Below are 22,486 nucleotides of genomic sequence, written 5' to 3'. Positions count from 1 at the left end.
GGGGCGGTGGTAGGGGTGGATGTTAAGGAAGGAGATGGTTAGAAAACGGATGATATCCTCCAGGGTTGGGGGTGGGAAGAGGGATTGGGATTGTTGGGTGGGGGCGTCAGTGGTTCTTACCGGGGTGACCAGTTCGGGGCGGTTGTCAGGTGGTTGGGGCCGGGCTTTGCACTTAAGGGAGTATGTGGGGTGGGATTCTCTGCAGGTATTGCATTGGGGGGGGAGCAGGACGTTGGGGCATCGGGTGGTGGTGTGGGACTGCGAGCAGTGGCTACACACCGGATGTTCGGCGGTGCAGTGTGCAGTATCATGTATGTTATATGATAAGCAGCGCTTGCATCGTAGGGGTTTGGGGGTCGGGGGTGCGGGAGGGTTCCACCTGGTGGTGATGCTTAAATATGGATACCCTACTCTCCAGTACGCGATCCACATCCTGGGGAGTGGGGAGGAGGATTTGGACCATGAAGGTTGCCTGAGGAGTTCTTGATTCGAAAGGCCTTCTTTACCGGAATACCCTCTTTGTTTAACTCTTGTATGATGATACCTTCTGAGATGTCAGGGTCTACCCCATGGATGACACAACTGAAGAGACTGTGACGGGAAGTGGGGGTGGGGTTTTGGTTGTGGGTGGGGACAGGAGCTTGAGGGAAGTAGCTGACCCAACTGAGCTGGTGAGCCGTCGTGTGGTGTCCTCACCGTTGATTTTGATAATTACCCCATTGCTGGTGGGGCAGATATCGGCTATTTTCTCCCTATTGAAATTAAACCGAAGAAGTTTGAGGAATATTTTTGGGGTTTTTGATACTTGGGGGATGGTTGTAGGAGGAGGAAATTGTGGGTGCCAGAGGGAGCTTTCTGGAGGGCCCTGGGGTTGGTATTAGGTCGCCAGGCTCCTGAGAGCGGAGGGAATTCTGTGTTTGAGGAGGTGTTGTTGGGTGGTGCAAGGGGAGCGGTGCTGGAGAAGGTAGAGTTTGAGGGAACTGAGGTTGCTGAGCTGTCGGTGATGAGTACTTTCTGTCTGCTGGAGGAGTTCTCGGCGGGGCTGGTGTTGGGGCCCTTTGCCACCGTTCGTGAAGAATCCCTCGTTGCAGCTGGCATTATCAGTAGATGGTGCGATGACGAGAGCTGTAGCTGGTCAGTTGACGGGCACATTACTGCTTGAAAGTGAGCCAGACTGTAGATTAGATAGTCCGTCGAAGCCTGGGTAACGGTGGTTGTGGCGGTAGTGCAGGTGGTTGCAGCGGTGTTTTGAAACATAGTGAAGATCATAGTTCACCAAACTGTATACACACTGAACTGTTCCATTCTATCACAGCTGGGAAATATATTCCTGAGTACTTGCAACTCGCTTCAGAGTGTCTTTGGGGATTGATACCCCTGAACGGTCCTTGGGTGAGCCCAGAAGGCTCACCTCTTGCTGTCCTCTGTAGGCACCTACACCAAACAGTACAAGTCCTGGGGTGATACCCCACCTGCCTGATCGCAGTTTAAGCCTTCTGCGGAGCCGCGTCAGCTTGCGGTGTAGGTGTCCTCGTTGGACGTAGAGAGATAAAAAAACATCACTCACCAAGAGCTTACCAGTTGTCCCACTGTGCTTCACCGAAGGCAGCCGTGTGTCACGTCCGACGTCGTCTTCTTCCTTTCAGTGTCTCATTGTTCTGTTCCTTGTTGTGAATCAGCTGTTGCTGATCATGCTTTAACACCTGGTCATGGTGTCATATTCCAAGGAGTGGATGGTCTTTCCCGTATAAAACAATATCACCCAGGAATCATCAGGGAGGCAGTTGAAATATGTAAACGCCCAGATAATTTCAACCATGATACAGGCTATAACATCAGTGAATCATGGCTACCTAGTATCAGAACCATCAGAAAGTGATGCTTTACTGCTGCCATTTCTTGTTCATAGCATGGGGCTAAAATGGTGTCCCTATTACATCTTAGGGCACCATTTTAATTACTTTGTTGCTTTCTCTGAGCAAAAATTAATGCGTCATGTTTCCATTTTCTGTTTTCTCCTGGTGAAGAAAGGCAAGGTACTTTTCGAAACGCATGTTGAGTGTGTTTATATACTTTATTATTACACTCATCATTAATAGTTATATGGGCCACGTAAATCTAAGTGATGACTTTAATATGGTTGACAAGAAAATATGTGTTGATGACAACTAAGAGACAGGCTCACTACCTCTAGACTGCAGGGCCGACAAGAAATTTTAATTCAGATAATTAATGACCTTTACTGCAAATAAAAACCAAACCATGGCGCAACAGCCCCGATGGCCTGCAGATTATGAGGTGTTTGTGGCCGTCACAACAAATCCTCTTGGCTTTCTAGACCAAGTTTTGTCATTTATGAATCTTTTTAATGTAGATTATGATAATTTTGTTTGGAAGTCCCATGGTTATAAACTGTATTTTCCTTAGTCTCTTTCATATTGTTAATTCTTGACTGTATTTGTGAGTATTTGAAGTGTCTTGCATGTCATATAAGTAACTTGTTCTTCTTACAGATGAATGAAAAGGAGGCACTGAAAGCTCCAGACAAATTTTCTTTCCCATTTACTCCATACCCAATTCAAGATGATTTTATGCGTCATTTGTATAATGCTTTGGAAGAAGGTAAATTGGGAATCTTTGAGAGTCCAACTGGAACGGTAAGAAAATAAACCTGCCTTACTATTGTGAATGTACATGATTATTGTAATAGCAACTATTTCAAATTGCTTAATGAATTTAAGGCCTGTTATGCAGTCAATATATTAACTTATATGGAAAAATGTTGTATATTGAAAGAAATGGACATGGATAGGCAAATATAATAGGATAAACACAGGGACTGGTCAGTGTAGGAAGTGGGAGCATTAGGAAGAATTGACTCTCCCTTATCAGTGTTTTCCAGACTTGTAGGACGTGGTACAGGAGCATGAGATGGTCCCGACGTTTCACCGAAGACTGCGTTAGGCATTGTCAAAGATTGCAAGTGATAAATATCATTATGATTCTGTATTGAAGATTACTATTCTTGTAGGATGCTAATTAATTTATTATTTAACCACCTATTCAGTACATTTTTTTACTTTTTCCTGAAGGACACGATGGCTGAGGCAGAACAGAAGAAAGAAACGGGTGATCAGTTGCTTGTCTCTGCCAAGGCAGGTTGATGTACATCGGGCTCCTTAATGCTTCAACCATTGGCTAAAGAACAGCTAATCAGCGACCGCACCCCCAGCATGGCGGACCAAGGTCGAGTAGCGTACCGTGGCCTGCACTATATAATGAGGTGGATTACAACACCACTTCATTCCAGTGAGAGCTTCGCTGCTATCGAAGTCAGTCGGAACTCTCGACAGTACCAAACGCAGTCTTCGTTGAAACGTCGGGACCATCTCATGCTCCTCGATCACGGCCTACAAGCCCGGAAAACACTGACAAGATTTGTAGTGCTGACCGTGAAAGCCGCAATCGCTGTCTTTTACCACATCTCCTGTATGCAAGCTCTCAGCTATGTAATCTGAACCTTGCTTGGCTCAAATAGCTGTTCCCATCTCCGTAGGGATGACCTCGCAATTTACAATTTCCTTAAAGTGTGCTCATTTCACTAACATATAGTCAATTTGTGAGCAATTATTTCCACTTAAAAAAGTTATCAGGTGTTCTTGCCTCTTACTGAAAAAAGAGTTTACTGTGGCCAGATTAAATGCCGTAGCAAAATCAAATCAACAATCCTCTTTCCTTCTGAGTTTCTGTTTCCAACTCACTGACCACCATGCTTTCTTTCAAAGCTCACATCTGTCCACCATTCGAATCCCATCGTCAGCAGCCCTAAAGATGGTTTTCTGCCCATTTTCACACCAGGCAAATGTACTTTAGTGTACCTTTATTAAGGACATGTCCACTACATTCCCATCCTTGCATCGTCAGAAACCCTTGATTGTCAGTGCGATATTATACCACAACTAGAAGAAATTCTGTCCACCTATGTTACCATTAAAGTCACAACCAACGATTACTTTCTCACAGCCCTCCAGCTCCCTCATTTTCTCATTCATTGCATTCCAGAACAGATCCTTCTCTGTTGTGACACCAACTTGTTAGCTGTATGTACTTAAAACCACTAGTTGTCCTTGTCTCCTGCACACACAAAATTTCTAACTCCCTCTATATCTTCACGTAACAGAAGGGGGTTTAAGGAAATGGCAGGGTCTCGGATCTGGATGAGGTAGTTGCGAGAAAAACAAAACTCCTTGATTTACGATGTGTATTTTTCAATGTTTCATTCTTTCTTTTTTAATCAGTTAACAAGGTATAGAAATGGGATCAACACTCAATTTAACAACAATAGAAAATCTATAATGTAATAACACATTTAAAAAACCTAGAGGATCAGTCTAAAAAAACCGGAATTATATAATAAGCCAACAGTAGTGATCCCTTAAAGAACCAAGTGCATACTGGGTGGGCTTTCAGGTCCTATATTACTAGGTTAGATAAGAACTATGGTACTTTCACGTACCTCGAGGCTGGTCTCCATTGATTAACATTTTAACAACAACATGTTAAGTGTTAACTGGTGACACCACCAGCATGTTAACTGTTAATGTTAAATGGTGTTTCATTTAACATTGTGTCCACACTTATAAACATGTTAAACTTGACTTCCTTCGTTTATACACATTTTGTGTTAATACTTTCAGGCGGTTTCTTGCATTTTCAAACAAGGACAATGGACTAAGATGAAAATTTGGTCTTTGTTATTGCCACTGTTGCTTCTTACAGGATTTTGAGAAGGATGATGATGATGATGATGATGATGATGATGTTGATGGTGATGCTTGTTGTTTAAAGGGGCCTTACATCTAGGTCATCAGCCCTTCTTAAGAATGAAGGAAAGGAGAATGTGGGTGCGATATTATCCGAATAGAAGGCACAGTGTGTATGAATTTCTGACTGAGCTTAAAGTAGAAAACAGGTTTGGATTTTAAAAACTTTCTGAGAATGTCTGAACATGATTTTATGTAGTTTACCTATGCAAACTTTGCCAAAGCCATGCCGATACCACATGAACAATGAATTGATTTAACATGTTTTCCAATCCCACCGGGAAACACGCCAGTATGTTAAATATGTTAATTTCAACATATCAAGTTAACATGTTAAGGGCCGGTATTATGATGAAGTTTTAAACTGAAGATTGAGTTAAACTGTAACTTGAGTTTAAACCGATGTTGAGTCTTATAATGGCCGGCCTAAGTTAAACTGAGGTGAAGAAGGAAATATACGATCTTGGTAGCAGTAACTTGCGATAACAAATGACTGTTGATAATGTTTTGCAGTGACTTGCAACGAAAGATGACTATCGATAATGTTTTGTTTACTTCTTGTAGGTAAAATGGCGGATAAAAACAATAAACGTTGTTCTAATTTTACTTGTAAGGAAATAGAATTGCTTGTGCAATTAGTACAGAAATATTTATATAGTCTGTGAAACAGTGGCCTTATTAATTCCTCCGAAATCTCTCATTGTAATAAACATACTACTGGAGGCATAAAACCGCAATGCTATTAGTAGCTGACTGAGGTGTTCTACATGATTTCTGAAATAGAAGGAGGTTACTTTATTTTCTAATATTTACACTTTTGACATTCAAACAGTTCAAAAAGTCATTTTTACATTCTTACCTTTTTGTAGCATGCTTTATTCCAGCACCAATTTCCTGAAATAGAGTTATGACAGTCTGCTTTGTAAGCCAAAACCTGTCTAAAAACTCTGTTTTGTTCCCTATGCATACCTGCCAACTTTCGTGATTTAGGTGGGAGACTCCCGATTTTCGACAGTTTTTCCCGCCTCCCGATTATTCTACTATTTCTCCCGATTTTAGCTGTTTTTTTTTTTTTTTGTGAACTTCAAACATTTGTTTTCAAGTCCCGCCATTTCAGCTTTTTTACGCGAGTGGCCGGAAGTCCTTCACTCATTGACCGCTTTGAAACGAAATATCTACGTTTATTAATGTGAGAAATGTGCGCGAATGTGGATGTTTATTGAAACCTGTATATCGTGACGCGTATATTGATCGTCAATCTCTCGTTCTCTCATACTATGTTCGTGTTCGTTCACATCAGTCTCTTCGATTCTAGAGACTAGTCGCTAGATATAGAGTCTTTTTTAGTAATTTGCTGATGATGATGCTTGTTGTTTTAAGGGGCCTAACATCGAAGGTTTTAGTAATTTAGTGATATAATTTCAATGATAACGACTAGTGACTTTTCTAGAGATTTTGGGAGCCATTTGGAGACAATTCGGCTAATTTTAATTTATCTCAATGTAAATAAAATAAGTGTGTCTGTACATTGCTCAGAATTTATAAAGAATGATATATCTGTACCGGTTGTGACCACAGTAACAAGGAGAAATGCCCGTTTTAATTTTCCATATTGTCTGTCTGTATGTACGTGCATCACGAGAAAACGGCTGAAGAGAATTTAATTAAAATTGGTACATAAAGTCGGGGAATAACTTAAGTCGCTACAGTCTAGGCCATAAATAATTGTGTTCATGGTGAGTGAAATGGTAGTTTAAGGGAAGGCCTAAAATTTAATTCTCACATAATGTTATTATTGGCCCTATCGATAAATACTACATAATTAAAGTTATATATTATTAAATTTATTATTTTTTTTGCTACGGGCTTTACGTTGTGCCGACACAGGTAGGTCTTATGGCGACGATTATTATTAAATTTCCTATCATTTATGTCTTATACATTTTTACCGTACCGGCTGTGAAAGCAGAGATATTCATGAATTTGGATTTTCGTTGCTAAGTCCATATCAGCGCCGGGTTACGAGAAAATGGGTGAACAGAATTTAATGAAAGTCTGTATGTAAAGTCGGGGAATAAGGAACTATAGTTTGTGCTATAAATAATTTTATTCACCCTGTTCGAAATGGTAGTTTAGGGGAAGGTGCCAACATTTAATTTTTAATTATCTATCTAATTGGTCATATCAAAAAGTACTACATAACAAAAGTTATAGAGAGTACAATTTCTGATTATTTATGTCTTATTCAGTTTTACCGTACCGACTATAATAATATTGTGAAGATGATTATAAGAATGAGAAAAAAGTTGTGAAGGAACGATCGCTTTAATAATAGCACAAGAGGGATTCATAAAAGAAAGGAGGACTCACTTTACATTAGATGCCCTAATATCACAGAGTCGGAAGAAAACTAATTGTGAAGGTCTGCAATATAGACAACTTATAAAATTGATCAACAACAACATTACATTTACCATTGTTTGTTGTGATGTGCTTTGTGTATTCTGCTGCCATTTGTCTCCGATAGATGGGATTACTGCTGCGTATGGTACCTAATATAATAGCCTGCCTGAATATTGGCGGGAAGTAGCTGGGGAGTTAGATCCCTCACTTTTTTAGCATGCCATTCCTCTGGTTCATAAATGTTCTGATACTACTGGTACGTAACACACTGGATCATCATAGTATTCCAGCTATTCGATCCATACTCTGAGGCAGTGATTGGAATGAGCAGTGTGCACACTTAAATGGAATAACCACGAACCTACTACGTCTGCGTTGCAGGGGGAGAGGTAATACTACCATGTGGCGCGTTCCAGGTGGCGGATAGGGGGTTGGCTTGCCGGTTGACTTGAGTGAAATAAAATAGCTCTCGTGGATCAGACACACCCCTCCCCCTGTCGGTGGGGGATGCAGGCGAAGAATACACCCACGATATCCCGTGCTTGACGTAAGAGGCTACTAAACGGGGCGACCTATGGTGTTTGAATTAAAACTGTGGGACCACTTATAATTAGTACCACTACGATGGGTCGCTTTTACTTGTGCGTAGTACCACTATGTTAGGTATAGCCTACAATAGATTTATGATTAGTAGCGACAGCGTGTGAATCAGGGTGGGTTTTACAGTACCTGTGATTAGTACCACTCTATGAGCGACACCATGGGTCTACCTTGCCTATGATTAGTAGCCACTATGTGAGGAACAGCACGTTTTGAATTCTGGTCAGTGGATGATTTTGGACTTTCAAATTGTCAATATATTTCATCTCATTTTGTACCGAAGACAGGTAACTTAACGGGCCCACCTTTTAATAAATGTTATAATGGTTTAAGTTACAACATATTTACTTGGAACTAGTTTCAACGCTGTTTAGCGTCATCTTCAGCCAAAATGTGAGAAATAAGCATAAGTATATATATATATATATATACACAAACGTACACAATACACAAAATATTATAATATTATGCTTAAATGTGAGTAAAATGGGGAATAAAATAGTGAATAGATTTTCAATCACTAATTCAGAACTTGCCAGTCATTATCGGAACCCATGGAAGGTGAATTAAAATAGCAATACCATTAGGGGCCGATGACCTAGATGTTAGATCCCTTTAAACAACAAGCATTATCTTAAATGGAATAATGACTCGGGAGTGTTTGCGGCTGCCAGCGGCCTGGTCATTCTAGCTCTGGAACTTTGGACTCTTAGATCGACACTGTGGTACTTTTCTTTAAAAGTGAGAAAGTGTGCTGTTTTTCATTTAATCAAATATTTCATATGACAGCATTACTTTTAATCGTGATGTTCATACTGGCATCACTGTAATGACCCGTGTTGACTTCAGTTGGGAAAACTATGAGGACAGTCTTTCTGAGAACTCCGTAGCGAAGCACAGGTACAACAGTTAGTTATTTGATACAAATAGCATTGCACTTCGCATAATCGCGTGGGCGCTTGATGCAATATATTAATCTATGCATTTGCTAAGTAATGGCATTTAATTGCATGACCAATTCATAGTGTGAGGCATGAGTTCATACTATTTTCGGAAGGCTTATCAGAGACCGATCATCTCACTCACATACTTCCTGTGAGGTCATAGGGGTGTGTAATTTTCAGCCTTGTAGCCTCGTTATAACAACAGTCGGGCTTTGAGACAATAAGTGTTATAAATATATCATAGTATTGTATTACACAAGACGTGTAGAATAAGCAGTTTTGACCAGTTGTATCTCCTGATTTTTCCTGATTTTCACATCAAAATCTTCTGAATTATGGTTGTGTAAAGTTGCCAGGTATGCCTATGTGAAAGTGATGTGTCGTTGCTCGAAAAACTTGTGGTGCCCGTGGTCATTCAATAATTTGAACCACTTCTTTCATCGCTTAGTATTCTTCAAACACCTAAAAAATATCTTCGAGGTCCATTTGTTCTGCCATGTTGTAAGGTTATGTATTCTTAAACTTCAGTTTAGACGGTAGATTAGTAGCAGTAAAATTAATCTCTAGATAAACTTAAGATTAAGTTTTTTAATACGCAACTAACAGATATACCAAAGTTTTTTTTTTTTCTAGGGGCTTTACGTCGCACCGACACAGATAGGTCTTATGGCGACGATGGGATGGGAAAGGCCTAAGAGTTGGAAGGAAGCGGCCGTGGCCTCAATTAAGGTACAGCCCCAGCATTTGCCTGGTGTGAAAATGGGAAACCACGGAAAACCATTTTCAGGGCTGCCGATAGTGGGATTCGAACCTACTATCTCCTGGATGCAAGAAACCGAAGTTTAAACTGAACCAACAGTTCAAACCTCTATTATAATACTGGCCTTTAGTCAACTATGCACGAAATGTTTGTATAGATGTCAATTTAAGCGTGTCATTTTAAACATGTTGTTGCTAACTGTTAATCAGTGGAGACCCAGCTTCACAGTAAATGTGAGTGTTAAACACTCAGTTTTCTAGGTTAAGTAGGCTAGCTAGGTGCACCTTGTTTCGAATTTAGGTTTAGGTAATACTTTAGGTAACAATATTAACTTTAAAAATATTTGTAAATATCTGTAGATTCGTTGGTTGTACTTACAAAGGCAGATTATCATAAGGAATAGTACCGTAACTTCTGCAGCAACTTTTCCAGTATTTCGTATAGATATACATTCAAACTATCGCGAAGGTAATAATTTACTACATTAAAAGACACGATACGCCTGTAAACTTCCATTTAAAAAGAAGTTAAAGAGATTACACGGTAATAGTTAACAGTCGTATTGTTATTGATTATTGTTGCTCCTCATATTCAAATATTGCATTGTTGGCTACAGTCGTAAACAAAGGGTGTAGAGTAGTCAAGTAAATATAAATAAAAATCAGCTGACCTTGTATTCCATTCATTTGTACTTCTGAGTAGGTAGTTAGTATCCGTAATTTATATTTCGCTCCCTCGATCTTTCAGTATTTATGAGCGGTTAGCTAATAATAATAAAGTTCATATATCCCAGTAATTGCAGTTCAAGTCCCTGGAGTAGTAGTAGTAGTACCGTAGTAGTTTTGATAGAAATATTTGAGAAATTATTGTAGACAACCTCGTATTTTTCAGTAGGCCTAATTAAGGACATTTTTTTTCTCCGTCCCGTGGAGTAGGGAAAATAATAGTAATCCACCAGCTGTAATAATCACATAACCACATTTCAGTAGAATTGTAGTGAAGATAAGGTATAATATATTAGATAGTATCCTGCCAGTTATATTCGTGTTTTTTTCTTCGTGTACGGCAATCCTTTTGATACTTAAGCTTTTAACAAAACGCAGTGTAGTGTAGTGTAGGTACATTGTAGTATAGATACAGTACATTTAGATAGTGCCGTATCTTGCTTGCTATATTCGTGTGTTATCTTTCGTGTATATCTATTAGACCGTAATACTAATAATAATTTGTCTAACCATTTAGCTTCGTTGGTAATCTTTGAGTACAGTAGTTCTTGCAAATTTCATTTCTGTTGTGCTTAGTAGTGACATACGGTACGGTACCGGTATCGTAATTACGATACGTCTGAAAGTAGTTTAAAAATTACTGTAGTGTACTGTACAGTAGTATACGAGTAATATCCTATTAGAATTTAGTGTGCTTATTTTATTATTGTAAAATATTTGTGTAGTACTGGTGTGGTAGAGGTATCCGTAGAAACTCTTACTAAAATATTGTTGAAATTAGGATAGGCTTAATTGCAGTTTGGAATTGTGTAGTTCTTGTGTATTACTTTCGATATTCAGTAATTAACAGCAGCTTTTATCCTGTTAGGGGTTGTAGGATTAAAAAAAAATAGAGCACGACTAAGTAGTATTGTAGTGTAGTCGTATATTAATTACCTTATTGTTGTGTACTATCCCAGACAATATATCCCTCCGTTCATTTATATTTTTTTGCAAATAAGTTATTTTTTAATTTAAAATTTTTCCCCCGTAAAGAATGGCTAAGGAGCGCGAGTGTACTTATTGTGGGTGTGGTGAGGCATTGAGGGGTATGAGGGAGGAGTTGGAAAGTTTGAGGGAGATAATTAGGATTCTCACAGAAGACGGGAAGGAAGATAGGACTCCCCCAAACAATGTACAGGTTACAGTAGGAGGGGAAGGAGAGGGAGGAGTTGTAGAAGACAGGTGGTCTAATGTTCTAAGGGGAAGGAGATTGCAGGCCAAGGGGTCTATTCAGGATCAGAATTCAGGACAGGTGTCAGTGCGAAATCGGTACGAGTCACTCCAGGTAGAACAACAGAAGGAAGATGAGGGACAGGGAACTGTTGCTGAGATGCGTGGAAGTAGGAGGAAGGGAAAAGGTAGGAAAGGGAAATGTAGAGTAGAGGATAGGAAAAGACAGGTGGAGCAGGGTCGTGGGAAGGAGAAAAGGGAGGAGGAAGTAGCTTCTGCAGCTATCAGGAAAGATAGGGCTGACCAGGAGGGGAGGGGATCAAATGAGGTGGGTAGGGTTGAGGCTCTGGTCATGGGGGATTCCATCGTTAGACACGTGGGGAAAGTGTGTGGAGGAAAGGGAACCAGGGTAGAATGTTATCCAGGAATTAGGTTGAGGCAGATGTTGAGGAAAGTAGAAGAGAGGGAGGAGGGGAAGGAGAAGGTAGTAGTGTTTCACGTTGGTACCAACAACGTAAGGCAAGCTGATATAAGTACCAACATAGTTGGAGATGTGTGGGATCTGGTAAATGCAGCACGGGTGAAGTTTAAGAAAGCGGAGATTGTTATTAGTGGAATACTGTGTAGGAGGGATACTGACTGGAGGGTGATTGGGGATTTAAATGAGACTATGGAGTGGGTATGTGGGAAACTGGGAGTGAAATTTCTAGATCCTAATGGGTGGGTAGGAGATAGGGATCTGCGCTCGGATGGCCTTCATTTAAACCGCAGTGGTACGTATAAGTTAGGAAATTTGTTTGGAAGGGTAATAGGGAGGTACATTCAGGGAAACGGGATGGCCTAGGGAGCGGTGATAAGGGAACAGGGAACTGGAAATCAAGTAGGGATGACATAAAATTGTTAGTGTTGAACTGTAGAAGTATTGTAAAGAAAGGAATAGAATTAAGTAATTTAATAGATATATATTTACCAGATATTGTAATAGGAGTTGAATCATGGCTGAGAAATGATATAATGGATGCAGAAATTTTCTCACGGCACTGGAGTGTGTATCGTAGAGATAGGATAGGAAAGGTGGGAGGGGGAGTTTTCATTCTGGTGAAAGAAGAATTTGTAAGCTACGAAAAAGTTAAAGATGAGACACATGAAATTCTAGGTGTAAGGCTCATTTCTAAAAATAATAGGCAACTTGATATATTTGGAGTGTACAGATCGGGAAAGGGTAGCACTGATGCGGATTCGGAATTATTTGATAGGATAGTCAGCTATGTGGGAAACGACATGGAAAGAAATGTGATTGTAGCGGGAGATCTGAATTTGCCAGATGTCAATTGGGAAGGAAATGCGAACGACAGGAAGCATGACCAACAAATGGCAAATAAGTTAATATGGGAAGGACAGCTGATTCAGAAAGTGATGGAACCAACCAGAGGGAAAAATATTTTGGATGTGGTTCTGATAAAACCAGATGAGCTCTATAGGGAAACTGAAGTAATAGATGGTATTAGTGATCATGAAGCTGTTTTTGTGGTAGTTAAAAATAAATGTGATAGAAAGGAAGGTCTTAAAAGTAGGACTGTTAGGCAGTACCATATGGCTGATAAAGCAGGTATGAGGCAGTTTCTAAAAAGTAACTATGATTGGTGGAAAACGGTAAATAAAAATGTAAACAGACTCTGGGATGGGTTTAAAGAAATTGTTGAGGAATGCGAAAACAGGTTTGTACCTTTAAGGGTGGTAAGGAATGGTAAAGACCCACCTTATTATAATAGAGAAATAAAGAGACTAAGAAGGAGGTGCAGACTGGAAAGAAATAGAGTTAGAAATGGCTGTGGAAGTAAGGAGAAATTGAAGGAACTTACTAGAAAATTGAATCTAGCAAAGAAGGCAGCTAAGGATAACATGATGGCAAGCATAATTGGCAGTCATACAAATTTTAGTGAAAAATGGAAGGGTATGCATAGGTATTTTAAGGCAGAAACAGGTTCCAAGAAGGACATTCCAGGAATAATTAATGAACAAGGGGAGTGTGTATGTGATGATCTTCAAAAGGCAGAAGTATTCAGTCAGCAGTATGTAAAGATTGTTGGTTACAAGGATAATGTCGAGATAGAGGAAGAGACTAAGGCCAAAGAAGTAATAAAATTTACGTATGATAACAATGTCATTTACAATAAGATACAAAAGTTGAAAACTAAAAAAGCGGCTGGAATTGATCAGATTTCTGGGGATATACTAAAGACAATGGGTTGGGATATAATACCATATCTGAAGTACTTATTTGATTATTGTTTGGCCGAAGGAGCTATACCAGATGAATGGAGAGTTGCTATAGTAGCCCCTGTGTATAAAGGAAAGGGTGATAGACATAAAGCTGAAAATTACAGGCCAGTAAGTTTGACATGCATTGTATGTAAGCTTTGGGAAGGCATTCTTTCTGATTATATTAGACATGTTTGTGAAATTAATAACTGGTTCGATAGAAGGCAATTCGGTTTTAGGAAAGCTTATTCCACTGAAGCTCAACTAGTAGGATTCCAGCAAGATATAGCAGATATCTTGGATTCTGGAGGTCAAATGGACTGTATCGCGATTGACATGTCTAAAGCATTTGATAGGGTGGATCATGGGAGACTACTGGCAAAAATGAGTGCAATTGGACTAGACAAAAGAGTGACTGAATGGGTTGCTATATTTCTAGAAAATAGATCTCAGAGAGTTAGAGTAGGTGAAGCTTTGTCTGACCCTGTAATAGTTGAGAGGGGAGTTCCTCAGGGCAGTGTTATCGGACCTTTATGTTTTCTTATATATATAAATGATATGAGTAAAGGAGTGGAATCGGAGCTAAGGCTTTTTGCGGATGATGTTATTCTCTATAGAGTGATAAATAAGTTACAAGATTGTGAGCAACTGCAACGTGACCTCGAAAATATTGTGAGATGGACAGCAGGCAATGGTATGTTGATAAATGGGGCTAAAAGTCAGGTTGTGAGTTTTACAAATAGGAAAAGTCCTCTCAGTTTTAATTACTGCGTTGATGGGGTGAAAGTTCCTTTTGGGGATCATTGTAAGTATCTAGGTGTTAATATAAGGAAAGATCTTCACTGGGGTAATCACATAAATGGGATTGTAAATAAAGGGTACCGATCTCTGCACATGGTTATGAGGGTGTTTAGGGGTTGTAGTAAGGATGTAAAGGAGAGTGCATATAAGTCTCTGGTAAGACCCCAACTAGAGTATGGTTCCAGTGTATGGGACCCTCACCAGGATTACCTGATTCAAGAACTGGAAAAAATCCAAAGAAAAGCAGCTCGATTTGTTCTGGGTGATTTCCGACAAAAGAGTAGCGTTACAAAAATGTTGCAATGTTTGGGTTGGGAAGAATTGAGAGAAAGAAGAAGAGCTGCTCGACTAAGTGGTATGTTCCGAGCTGTCAGCGGAGAGATGGCGTGGAATGACATTAGTAGACGAATAGGTTTGAATGGCGTCTATAAAAGTAGGAAAGATCACAATATGAAGATAAAGTTGGAATTCAAGAGGACAAACTGGGGCAAATATTCATTTATAGGAAGGGGAGTTAGGGATTGGAATAACTTACCAAGGGAGATGTTCAATAAATTTCCAATTTCTTTGAAATCATTTCGGAAAAGGCTAGGAAAGCAACAGATAGGGAATCTGCCACCTGGGCGACTGCCCTAAATGCAGATCAGTATTGATTGATTGATTGATTTTTTACATAGGACACCAAATGAAACCAAATTGGGTATATTCACATGAAGCAATGGGGGGGGGGGGGGGGGGGAGGAGTTTCCAACTATGTAAATGACCTCAAAATCAAGCACTTTACTCAAGGAGACAAAACGAGAGTTTTAAAAATGGCCAAAAACAGCAACAAGCAGAGGATCCCCAAAATCACAGGAGATCTCATAAATAAATGACATCAAAGAACAACTTGCTGGAACACGAGTGCCCATTAGAAATAGGGGTTAAGCCCAAACTACACTGGAAGTAGGAGAAAAATATGCCAAAATCCTAAATGGTCAAACAGGTTTAAATTTTGACAATACTTCGTCGCATTAAGAGAAAAATGCGGAGTATACAGGGGGTTAATAACTTGAACATTCTTGTGACATGCTTACATTAGCCCTGCATGGCAAATTGAAACTTGCACTATTCGTACATTGATAACTCAGAAAATTTCCCTACACAATTTAATAATAAAACAAAGTCGAACCTAACAGTTATATCGTTTAACCAGGATAGGAGCCATCAGGATAGCACTAGACTTCCACATTTCAAAGATAGTCTACGTTATGGAAATTACTCCACCAGTCAGCCATTGTATACTAAGTTTGCAAGTCCAGTCGTATGCACAGAAAAACATTTGTTGAGGAAATTAACGACTGAACAGTCGTTGATTGGGCACTGTTAGGGCCACCTTAAGAACCCCTAAAATGAAATTTAGCACAGCTAAATCAAGTTCTGAGAGGGAGGGCTAGATGGGGCGCAGTGTAGGTGCAAGAGAGGTAGGTTAATTACAGGGGAGGCCGTCTGTCATGTCAATCAAATCGGCCCTTTCTCTTCCTCTTCTTGTCATACACCCTATGTTCAGAGTACCAATCTTCATCACTCCCTCCATAAACTGGACTCCTTCTTTAGCAGCAGTCATCCCTGTTGCGGTAGCCCTTGCCCATTTATCACAGCTGTAAGGTGTGGTTGCTGTACATCATTTAAGGGGTACATACTTGCTCTCATTTCCATATCGTACTGTATTTCATTGAGACTCATTCGTTGAAATGGCAGAAGGTTTTATGGTTAGATGTCTTTTCTGACACCAACCCTTCTCATTTATCCAAGCTTGGGACTGGCAATAGCAACTACTGAGCTACTCATTGCACTCAGTAGTTGTTGCAGATGGAATTTGATCCTTGTCTTATACCTGTATTGTATTTTTTTTTTTTTTTTTTTTTTTTTTACTCTTAACCCTTCCTTCCTTTTTCTTGTACTTAATGTGTAGCTGCTTTCTGCTAATCCTTTACTTTCTTTTGTTAAGAATGAAGATTGCTAATGAAATGCCTCCCTCAATAAATGTGGGCACGCACCCTCCTCCCAATGGAGATGGGAAACAGAAGTGATCTCAAAAATTAATTTCCTGGAAAGGAGCCAAAATTTGATTTACTATTTAGGCTTTTTCAGATAGTTTGTAAATGTATTTATTCAAAATTAGTTTTGCAGACTGAAGAATCTAACTGTTATAAAAGTTTTTTTAAAAAGGCATCACTTTAGTTGTAGAAATGCTATTTTTATTATCATACTCACTGTATTTCTTATACTGCTCTATTTTAATTTCAGTTCACCTTAGCCTATCACTCCTTCTTTGTTCTAACCTTGAACTGAAAATTTAATCAGAATTGTACTCCTTTTCCCAGCATCATTCCCTAAAGACATGTTTGTCCTCATGAATATTCTAATTTTGATCAGCTGGGGAGTTTCTTGTTCTCGTTTTGTCGTGATTAGAAAATGTTATCTCACAATCTGTCTTTCATCCTGAACCTCCTCATATATTGGCATTACTGCATATTAGACACTTCAAGTTAAGTTAATGTTTCATATACAGCCACAGACCTCATGCAAATCCTAATAATTTGCTTCCATTACAATAATCATAATATTTTAGGGGAAGTCTTTGAGTATCATTTGTGGAGCTTTTCGCTGGTTACTGGATCATGAAGAGCGAGAACGTCACCAGCTCGAGTCTGCCATCCATTCTCTTGCGGAGAAGCGGAAGGAGTGTTTTCAAGATGCGGGTGATTGGCTGAGCGAGCAAGCAGAACAAGTTAAACTGAACCGTCAGCAACAGGAACTCCAGCAGCAACTGAACCGTATCACTCTTCAAGATGACAAGATGAAACAGCTCAAAGAGAAAGTCTCCAAGGTTTGTAAACATTTAAAATGTTGCGATCAAAACGTTTCTTAATTTACATGAATATGAATATCTTCAGGGCAGTTTTTCTCAAACATTCAACTTATATAGTCTCATTTAATAGAAAATACTTCATAGGACTTTTTTTTTTTTTTTTTTTTTTTTTTTTTACGAGGGAAGTGTGGGAAATCTTTCATTAGACACTTGTGAGGGTCCGCACTTCACAAGCGTGTGAGATTCCTACACTCACTAAAACCCACACACCCTTTTCCCACGACGTATATCTCCGCCCCGGAACCGCTCTCGCATTACTTCAGGGCGGTGTCGTGCTAATTTGTTAGGTTTCTTCTTCCTTATTTCTCCTTACTGCTGTTCATGAGCATTCATATCTCTCTTTTTCTGACGCAGGATGCCTTCTACATATACTGCTATCTGATCCCAAGATTCTTGGTTTCGTAGCATCGCCTGCACAATAGTTTCTGGCGTCAACTCTCCTTGCTCAGTATATAAACATCTTCTCTGAGTTGACCAATGATAACAAACGAAAAATGTGTGAAATACATCGTCTATATCATTGCAATAAATACACGCCGAGTCGTTCGCTCTACCTACTCTATGTAGAAATTTACGGAAGTATCCGTGACCCGTCAATAGTTGCGTAATGTAAAAGTTAACCTCGCCATGAACTCGGGCAACCCAATCAGCTAGGCGTGGTATCAGCCGCTTAGTCCATTTTCCTCGAGGATCTTCCTCCCATCTTTGCTGCCACCGCTCCATTCGTTGCCTATAAGCTAGCTCCTTAGCGCGCTTCTTTCCGAGCTCTCCGTGAGTTCGCCAGACTTCCTGTCTCTCTAAGGCAAGTAAATCAATTGGTGCTACCGCTGCTATCGTAAGGACCGCAGGTTCGGATACTGTGCGATACGCGCTTGTAATACGCAAAGCTGATCTCCGCTGTACCGCAGCTATCCTTCGCCGGTATTTTTCAAACTTCAGAGATTCAGCCCAGACTTCGGCACCATATAGAAGTGTCGAGTGAACTATCGACATCAGAAGTCGTCGTTTGCTAGACTTCGGACCTTTAACGTTGCTCATTAATCTACTCAGCGCATCCGTTGTTTTCACCGCCTTATCTGTCACCCGTTTGATATGATCCCAAAAAGTAAGTTTGGTATCAAGTGTCACTCCGAGATACTTTATACTTCTGGATGTTTCAATTTCTGTTTGTCCAATATACATTGGAATGACGGTCGTGATCCTTTTTCTTGTCAAGAGAACAATCTCTGTTTTATGATCTGCAAGCTGTAATCTGTGATTCGCCATCCAATCTTTCACCCGTCGCATTACTTGATTTAGCTTAAACTGAGCCAACTCCAAATTTCGAGCAACTATCAAAACAGCTATATCATCAGCATAGCCCACTAGCATTGTGTCTTCCGGCATCTCTAACCTCAACAATCCATCATATACTATGTTCCACAGATTTGGGCCAAGGATGGACCCTTGTGCTGCACCAGCTGTGAGCCGTTTCACTCTCTGCCCATCTTCTGTGTGATATACTAGATTACGATCATTCAAATAATTTCTCATTATGCGCATGAGATACTCCGGTAGTTTGAAAGTATTCTGAAGTGCTTCCAATATGTCATTCCAACTGATCGAGTTGAAAGCGTTCTTAACATCAAGGGTCACAAGGAGTGTCACTTTACGAGAGTGATGATTACCCATTTGTGCCCTTTTAGCTGTATTCAACACTTCCCATACTGCATCGATTGTCGAATGCCCTCCTCGAAAACCATGTTGACGATCAGAGAGGTCCCCAGCTAGTTGAACTGCTGAAAGTATTCTTGGCTGCAAAAGTTTCTCTAATCCTTTACCAGCAGTATCCAGCATACATAAAGGCCTATAGCCCCCAGATTTTCCTTTGCTTATTAAAACTAGCCGAGCTGTTTTCCAGCGAACACTGAATAATAATAATAATAATAATAATAATAATAATAATAATAATAATAATAATAATAATAATAATAATAATAATAATAATAATAATAATAATAATAATAATAATAATAATAATAATAATAATAATAATAATAATAATAATAATAATAATAATAATAATAATAATAATAATAATAATAATAATAATAATAATAATAATAATAATAATAATAATAATAATAATAATAATAATAATAATAATAATAATAATAATAATAATAATAATAATAATAATAATAATAATAATAATAATAATAATAATAATAATAATAATAATAATAATAATAATAATAATAATAATAATAATAATAACAGTAGAACCTGAAGAGTCCAGAAAAGATTGAATTGAGCACAAATTCAAACACACTGTACTTACCCTAGTCTCGAATTCAAAACGATGCCTACTTTTTTCAGTGGTTCTTTGAGTTAAAATGATGGTAGAATATGGTGGAAAAAATAACACTACGTTTCATTTTAACCCGATGTTTGCTACGCCCGCCTATAGACAGGCTGACATGGCCAGTCCACCACTGCTACGTCCATCTATAGACAGTGCACGAGAACTTTAAATATTTTCGAGTTTCCTGGTTCACTCTTGAGTGCCAATTCGATCTCTGGCATGTTCTGCCATCTCTTGAGCATTATGTAGAAATAATTGATCACGGCTTATAGCTTCGTGAAGTAACTTACAGAACTTTTTGTTGACATCTGTGTAGCTCATCTGTGATGTAAACCAGCATAGCTGAACAACAAGCTAGTTGCTCTCGCAGCGATGTTATTTCGGATCAAAGAATCTTTCAGTTATTAACCACAGCAGAAAGTGATGATAAAGATTATTTTAATTAATTGTTAAGCGATTTTGAAAGTGAGAGTGATACAGAGTGTGCTGAAAATATTGTAAGGAAGAAAGAAACAGAGCCTCCTTCTAAACGAAGGAAGAAAAGCACGGTGAATTCAAAAGCTATTTCATCACTATTTTTGTGGTGGATGAATGACTTTTCTCCACCAGGCTTTCAAGTAATTGTGACAGACTCTGGGAGCCAAGTAGTGTTTGATGACAACCCCAAAATCATTGGGGTTTTTTTTTCCAGTGGAGTTGGTGCAGTTGGTTGTTGATGAAACTAATCTTTATCACAAACAACTGGTGGAAAACATTGAGCTGTCTCCACATTCGAGGATTAGAAAGTATTTTAAAATATCAACTTACCGTAAAAATACCACCCGCCACCGGATAAGACCCGCACCCTTAGTTTGAGACGGCAAAATACGGAAGAAAATCAATATCAAATAACTTGCATACCTATTTATTTTTCTTCAAATATTCCACAAATATAAATTCAAACAGCTCACAATTAATAAAATCGTCACAAAAATCGTAAATATAATCGGCCCAATAGTCATCATTCACAATTCACCATCGTCATCTGAAGTTTCACCATTGGAACTTTCGTCGCTGGCATCTTTCCACAAATAGTCGTCCTCACTACCGTCCACTGAATTTGAAATTCCACATTTCTCACAATCTTTTGGACACTAAATCGTTAGGAATGTGCGCCCCTGCGGTCTTGATCCAGCTGCATATTAGTGCCACTTCAGGCTTCTTCACTCGTCCGTGATGCGTGATCACCATCAGACATCCATTTGGTGTACACTGTTTCATTGCAGTTTTGAAAGGCCGGTTCATGCACACATCCAACGGCTGCAGAATAGAAGTGAGTCCTCCGGGAATTATCGTAAGATCGGTTTTTCCTTTCCTCATCATATCTTTTACGGCATCAGTTGTATGTCCTCGGTAACTGTCCAACACAAGCACATTTCGTTTTCGTAACAAAGCTCCCGGGCGACGTTGTCAAATGCACTGCACTCAGTCCTCAACGAACGCACTGTCCATCCAGCCGGACTCATGTGTTCTAACAATAACACCTGGCGGCAAGTTTCCATTCGGAAGTGTTTTCCTTTTCAGAACCACATATGGAGGGAGTTTGGTTCCATCCGCTAATTCGCACAACATTACTGTGCATCGTTGCTTTTTGTTACCACTTGTTCTGATGGTTACACTTTTAGAATTCGAACGGTATTTCAAAATAGACAGGTGTCTGGTCAGCATTCCCATTTTGCGACAGCAAATAAGAATTTTGCTTCCTCAAATGAATAATGTGACTCTGAAAGGCTGTTAATTTTTCTTCATACGCCCCAGGCAGACGTGAAATAGATGTACGTCTTCAAATGCACAATCCCTTTCTCCGATAAAAGTTTCGGATCCATCCGTGGCTTGCAGTAAAACCCTGTGTTTTGAGTTGTTTTGAGATCTCTAGTGGTTTCAATTGACACATTTGACTAGAAACACCATATCCTAACTCAAGTTTTTCTTTCGCAAATTTGTGGAGTCGTTCTTCAATTTCCGGGAACACTGCACTCCGCCCGCCAGAACGCTCTGCGATCGCCATTACTTTTTAGAAGTTTTCCTCCTTCTTCCGCCAATCACAAATATACGATTCATCAGTATCGTATTTTCTGCCAGCGGCACATTTTCCGTACATTTCAGCTTCACTTACAACTTTAAGTTTCTCACACACAGTAAATGACCGCAGATGCCATTTTGAATCTATCACTTACTATTGAGACAGCACTTTCATGGGACAGATACGGAACTCGAATTTGAGTGAGGTAGACTTCCGTAACCAACAGCCTCGACTCTCGCAAAGTACGATATCCTGCGAGATCAGCTATTCGCACACTCAGCATGCCAGCAGCACTTGTGAAACAAATGACGATCGAGCATCCGCAGCAGCGACCTTCATATTTACTCATAATCTTTGATTTACCATATTACATTACCTTACATTTCGCATTTACATGCCACTGTAACCGTATTGAGAAAAAATCGATCTTGTTTTCCAGAACGCAACTAGAACACAAGAAGACCTGAATGCCCGTTTACATGTGGTAACCGTATTCAAATCTATTTCAATACTCCATGTAAAAGTAGTAAATATTTATGAGAATGAACGGCTTGAATACGACCTGCATCCAAAATGCGGGTGGTATTTGGGATTATATGGGTATGTACTTATAAGGAGTTACATGTATTACTTGCC

At 39.4% G+C, this 22,486-nt stretch overlaps 1 protein-coding gene across 3 annotated transcripts in view; it reads left to right on the top strand.

The window, feature by feature from the left end:
• LOC136883240 (ATP-dependent DNA helicase DDX11) overlaps positions 1-22,486 on the top strand; it is a 153,319-nt gene that overhangs the window by 17,779 nt on the left and 113,054 nt on the right. For 2 of the 3 annotated variants that reach the window (XM_067155446.2, XM_067155447.2), the window contains exons 2-3: positions 2,514-2,657; positions 17,145-17,402. In XM_067155446.2, coding sequence (XP_067011547.2) covers positions 2,514-2,657; positions 17,145-17,402 — 402 coding nt within the window. The remainder of the gene's footprint in view (positions 1-2,513; positions 2,658-17,144; positions 17,403-22,486) is intronic. The other variant, XM_067155448.2, reaches the window with a different exon arrangement.

This window comes from Anabrus simplex, chromosome 11 (genome assembly GCF_040414725.1).
Source record: "Anabrus simplex isolate iqAnaSimp1 chromosome 11, ASM4041472v1, whole genome shotgun sequence".
In the NCBI taxonomy this organism is placed as follows: Eukaryota; Metazoa; Arthropoda; class Insecta; order Orthoptera; family Tettigoniidae; genus Anabrus; species Anabrus simplex.
The sequence above is the reverse complement of the archived record's forward strand: the minus strand, read 5'-3'. Positions and strand labels throughout refer to the sequence as shown.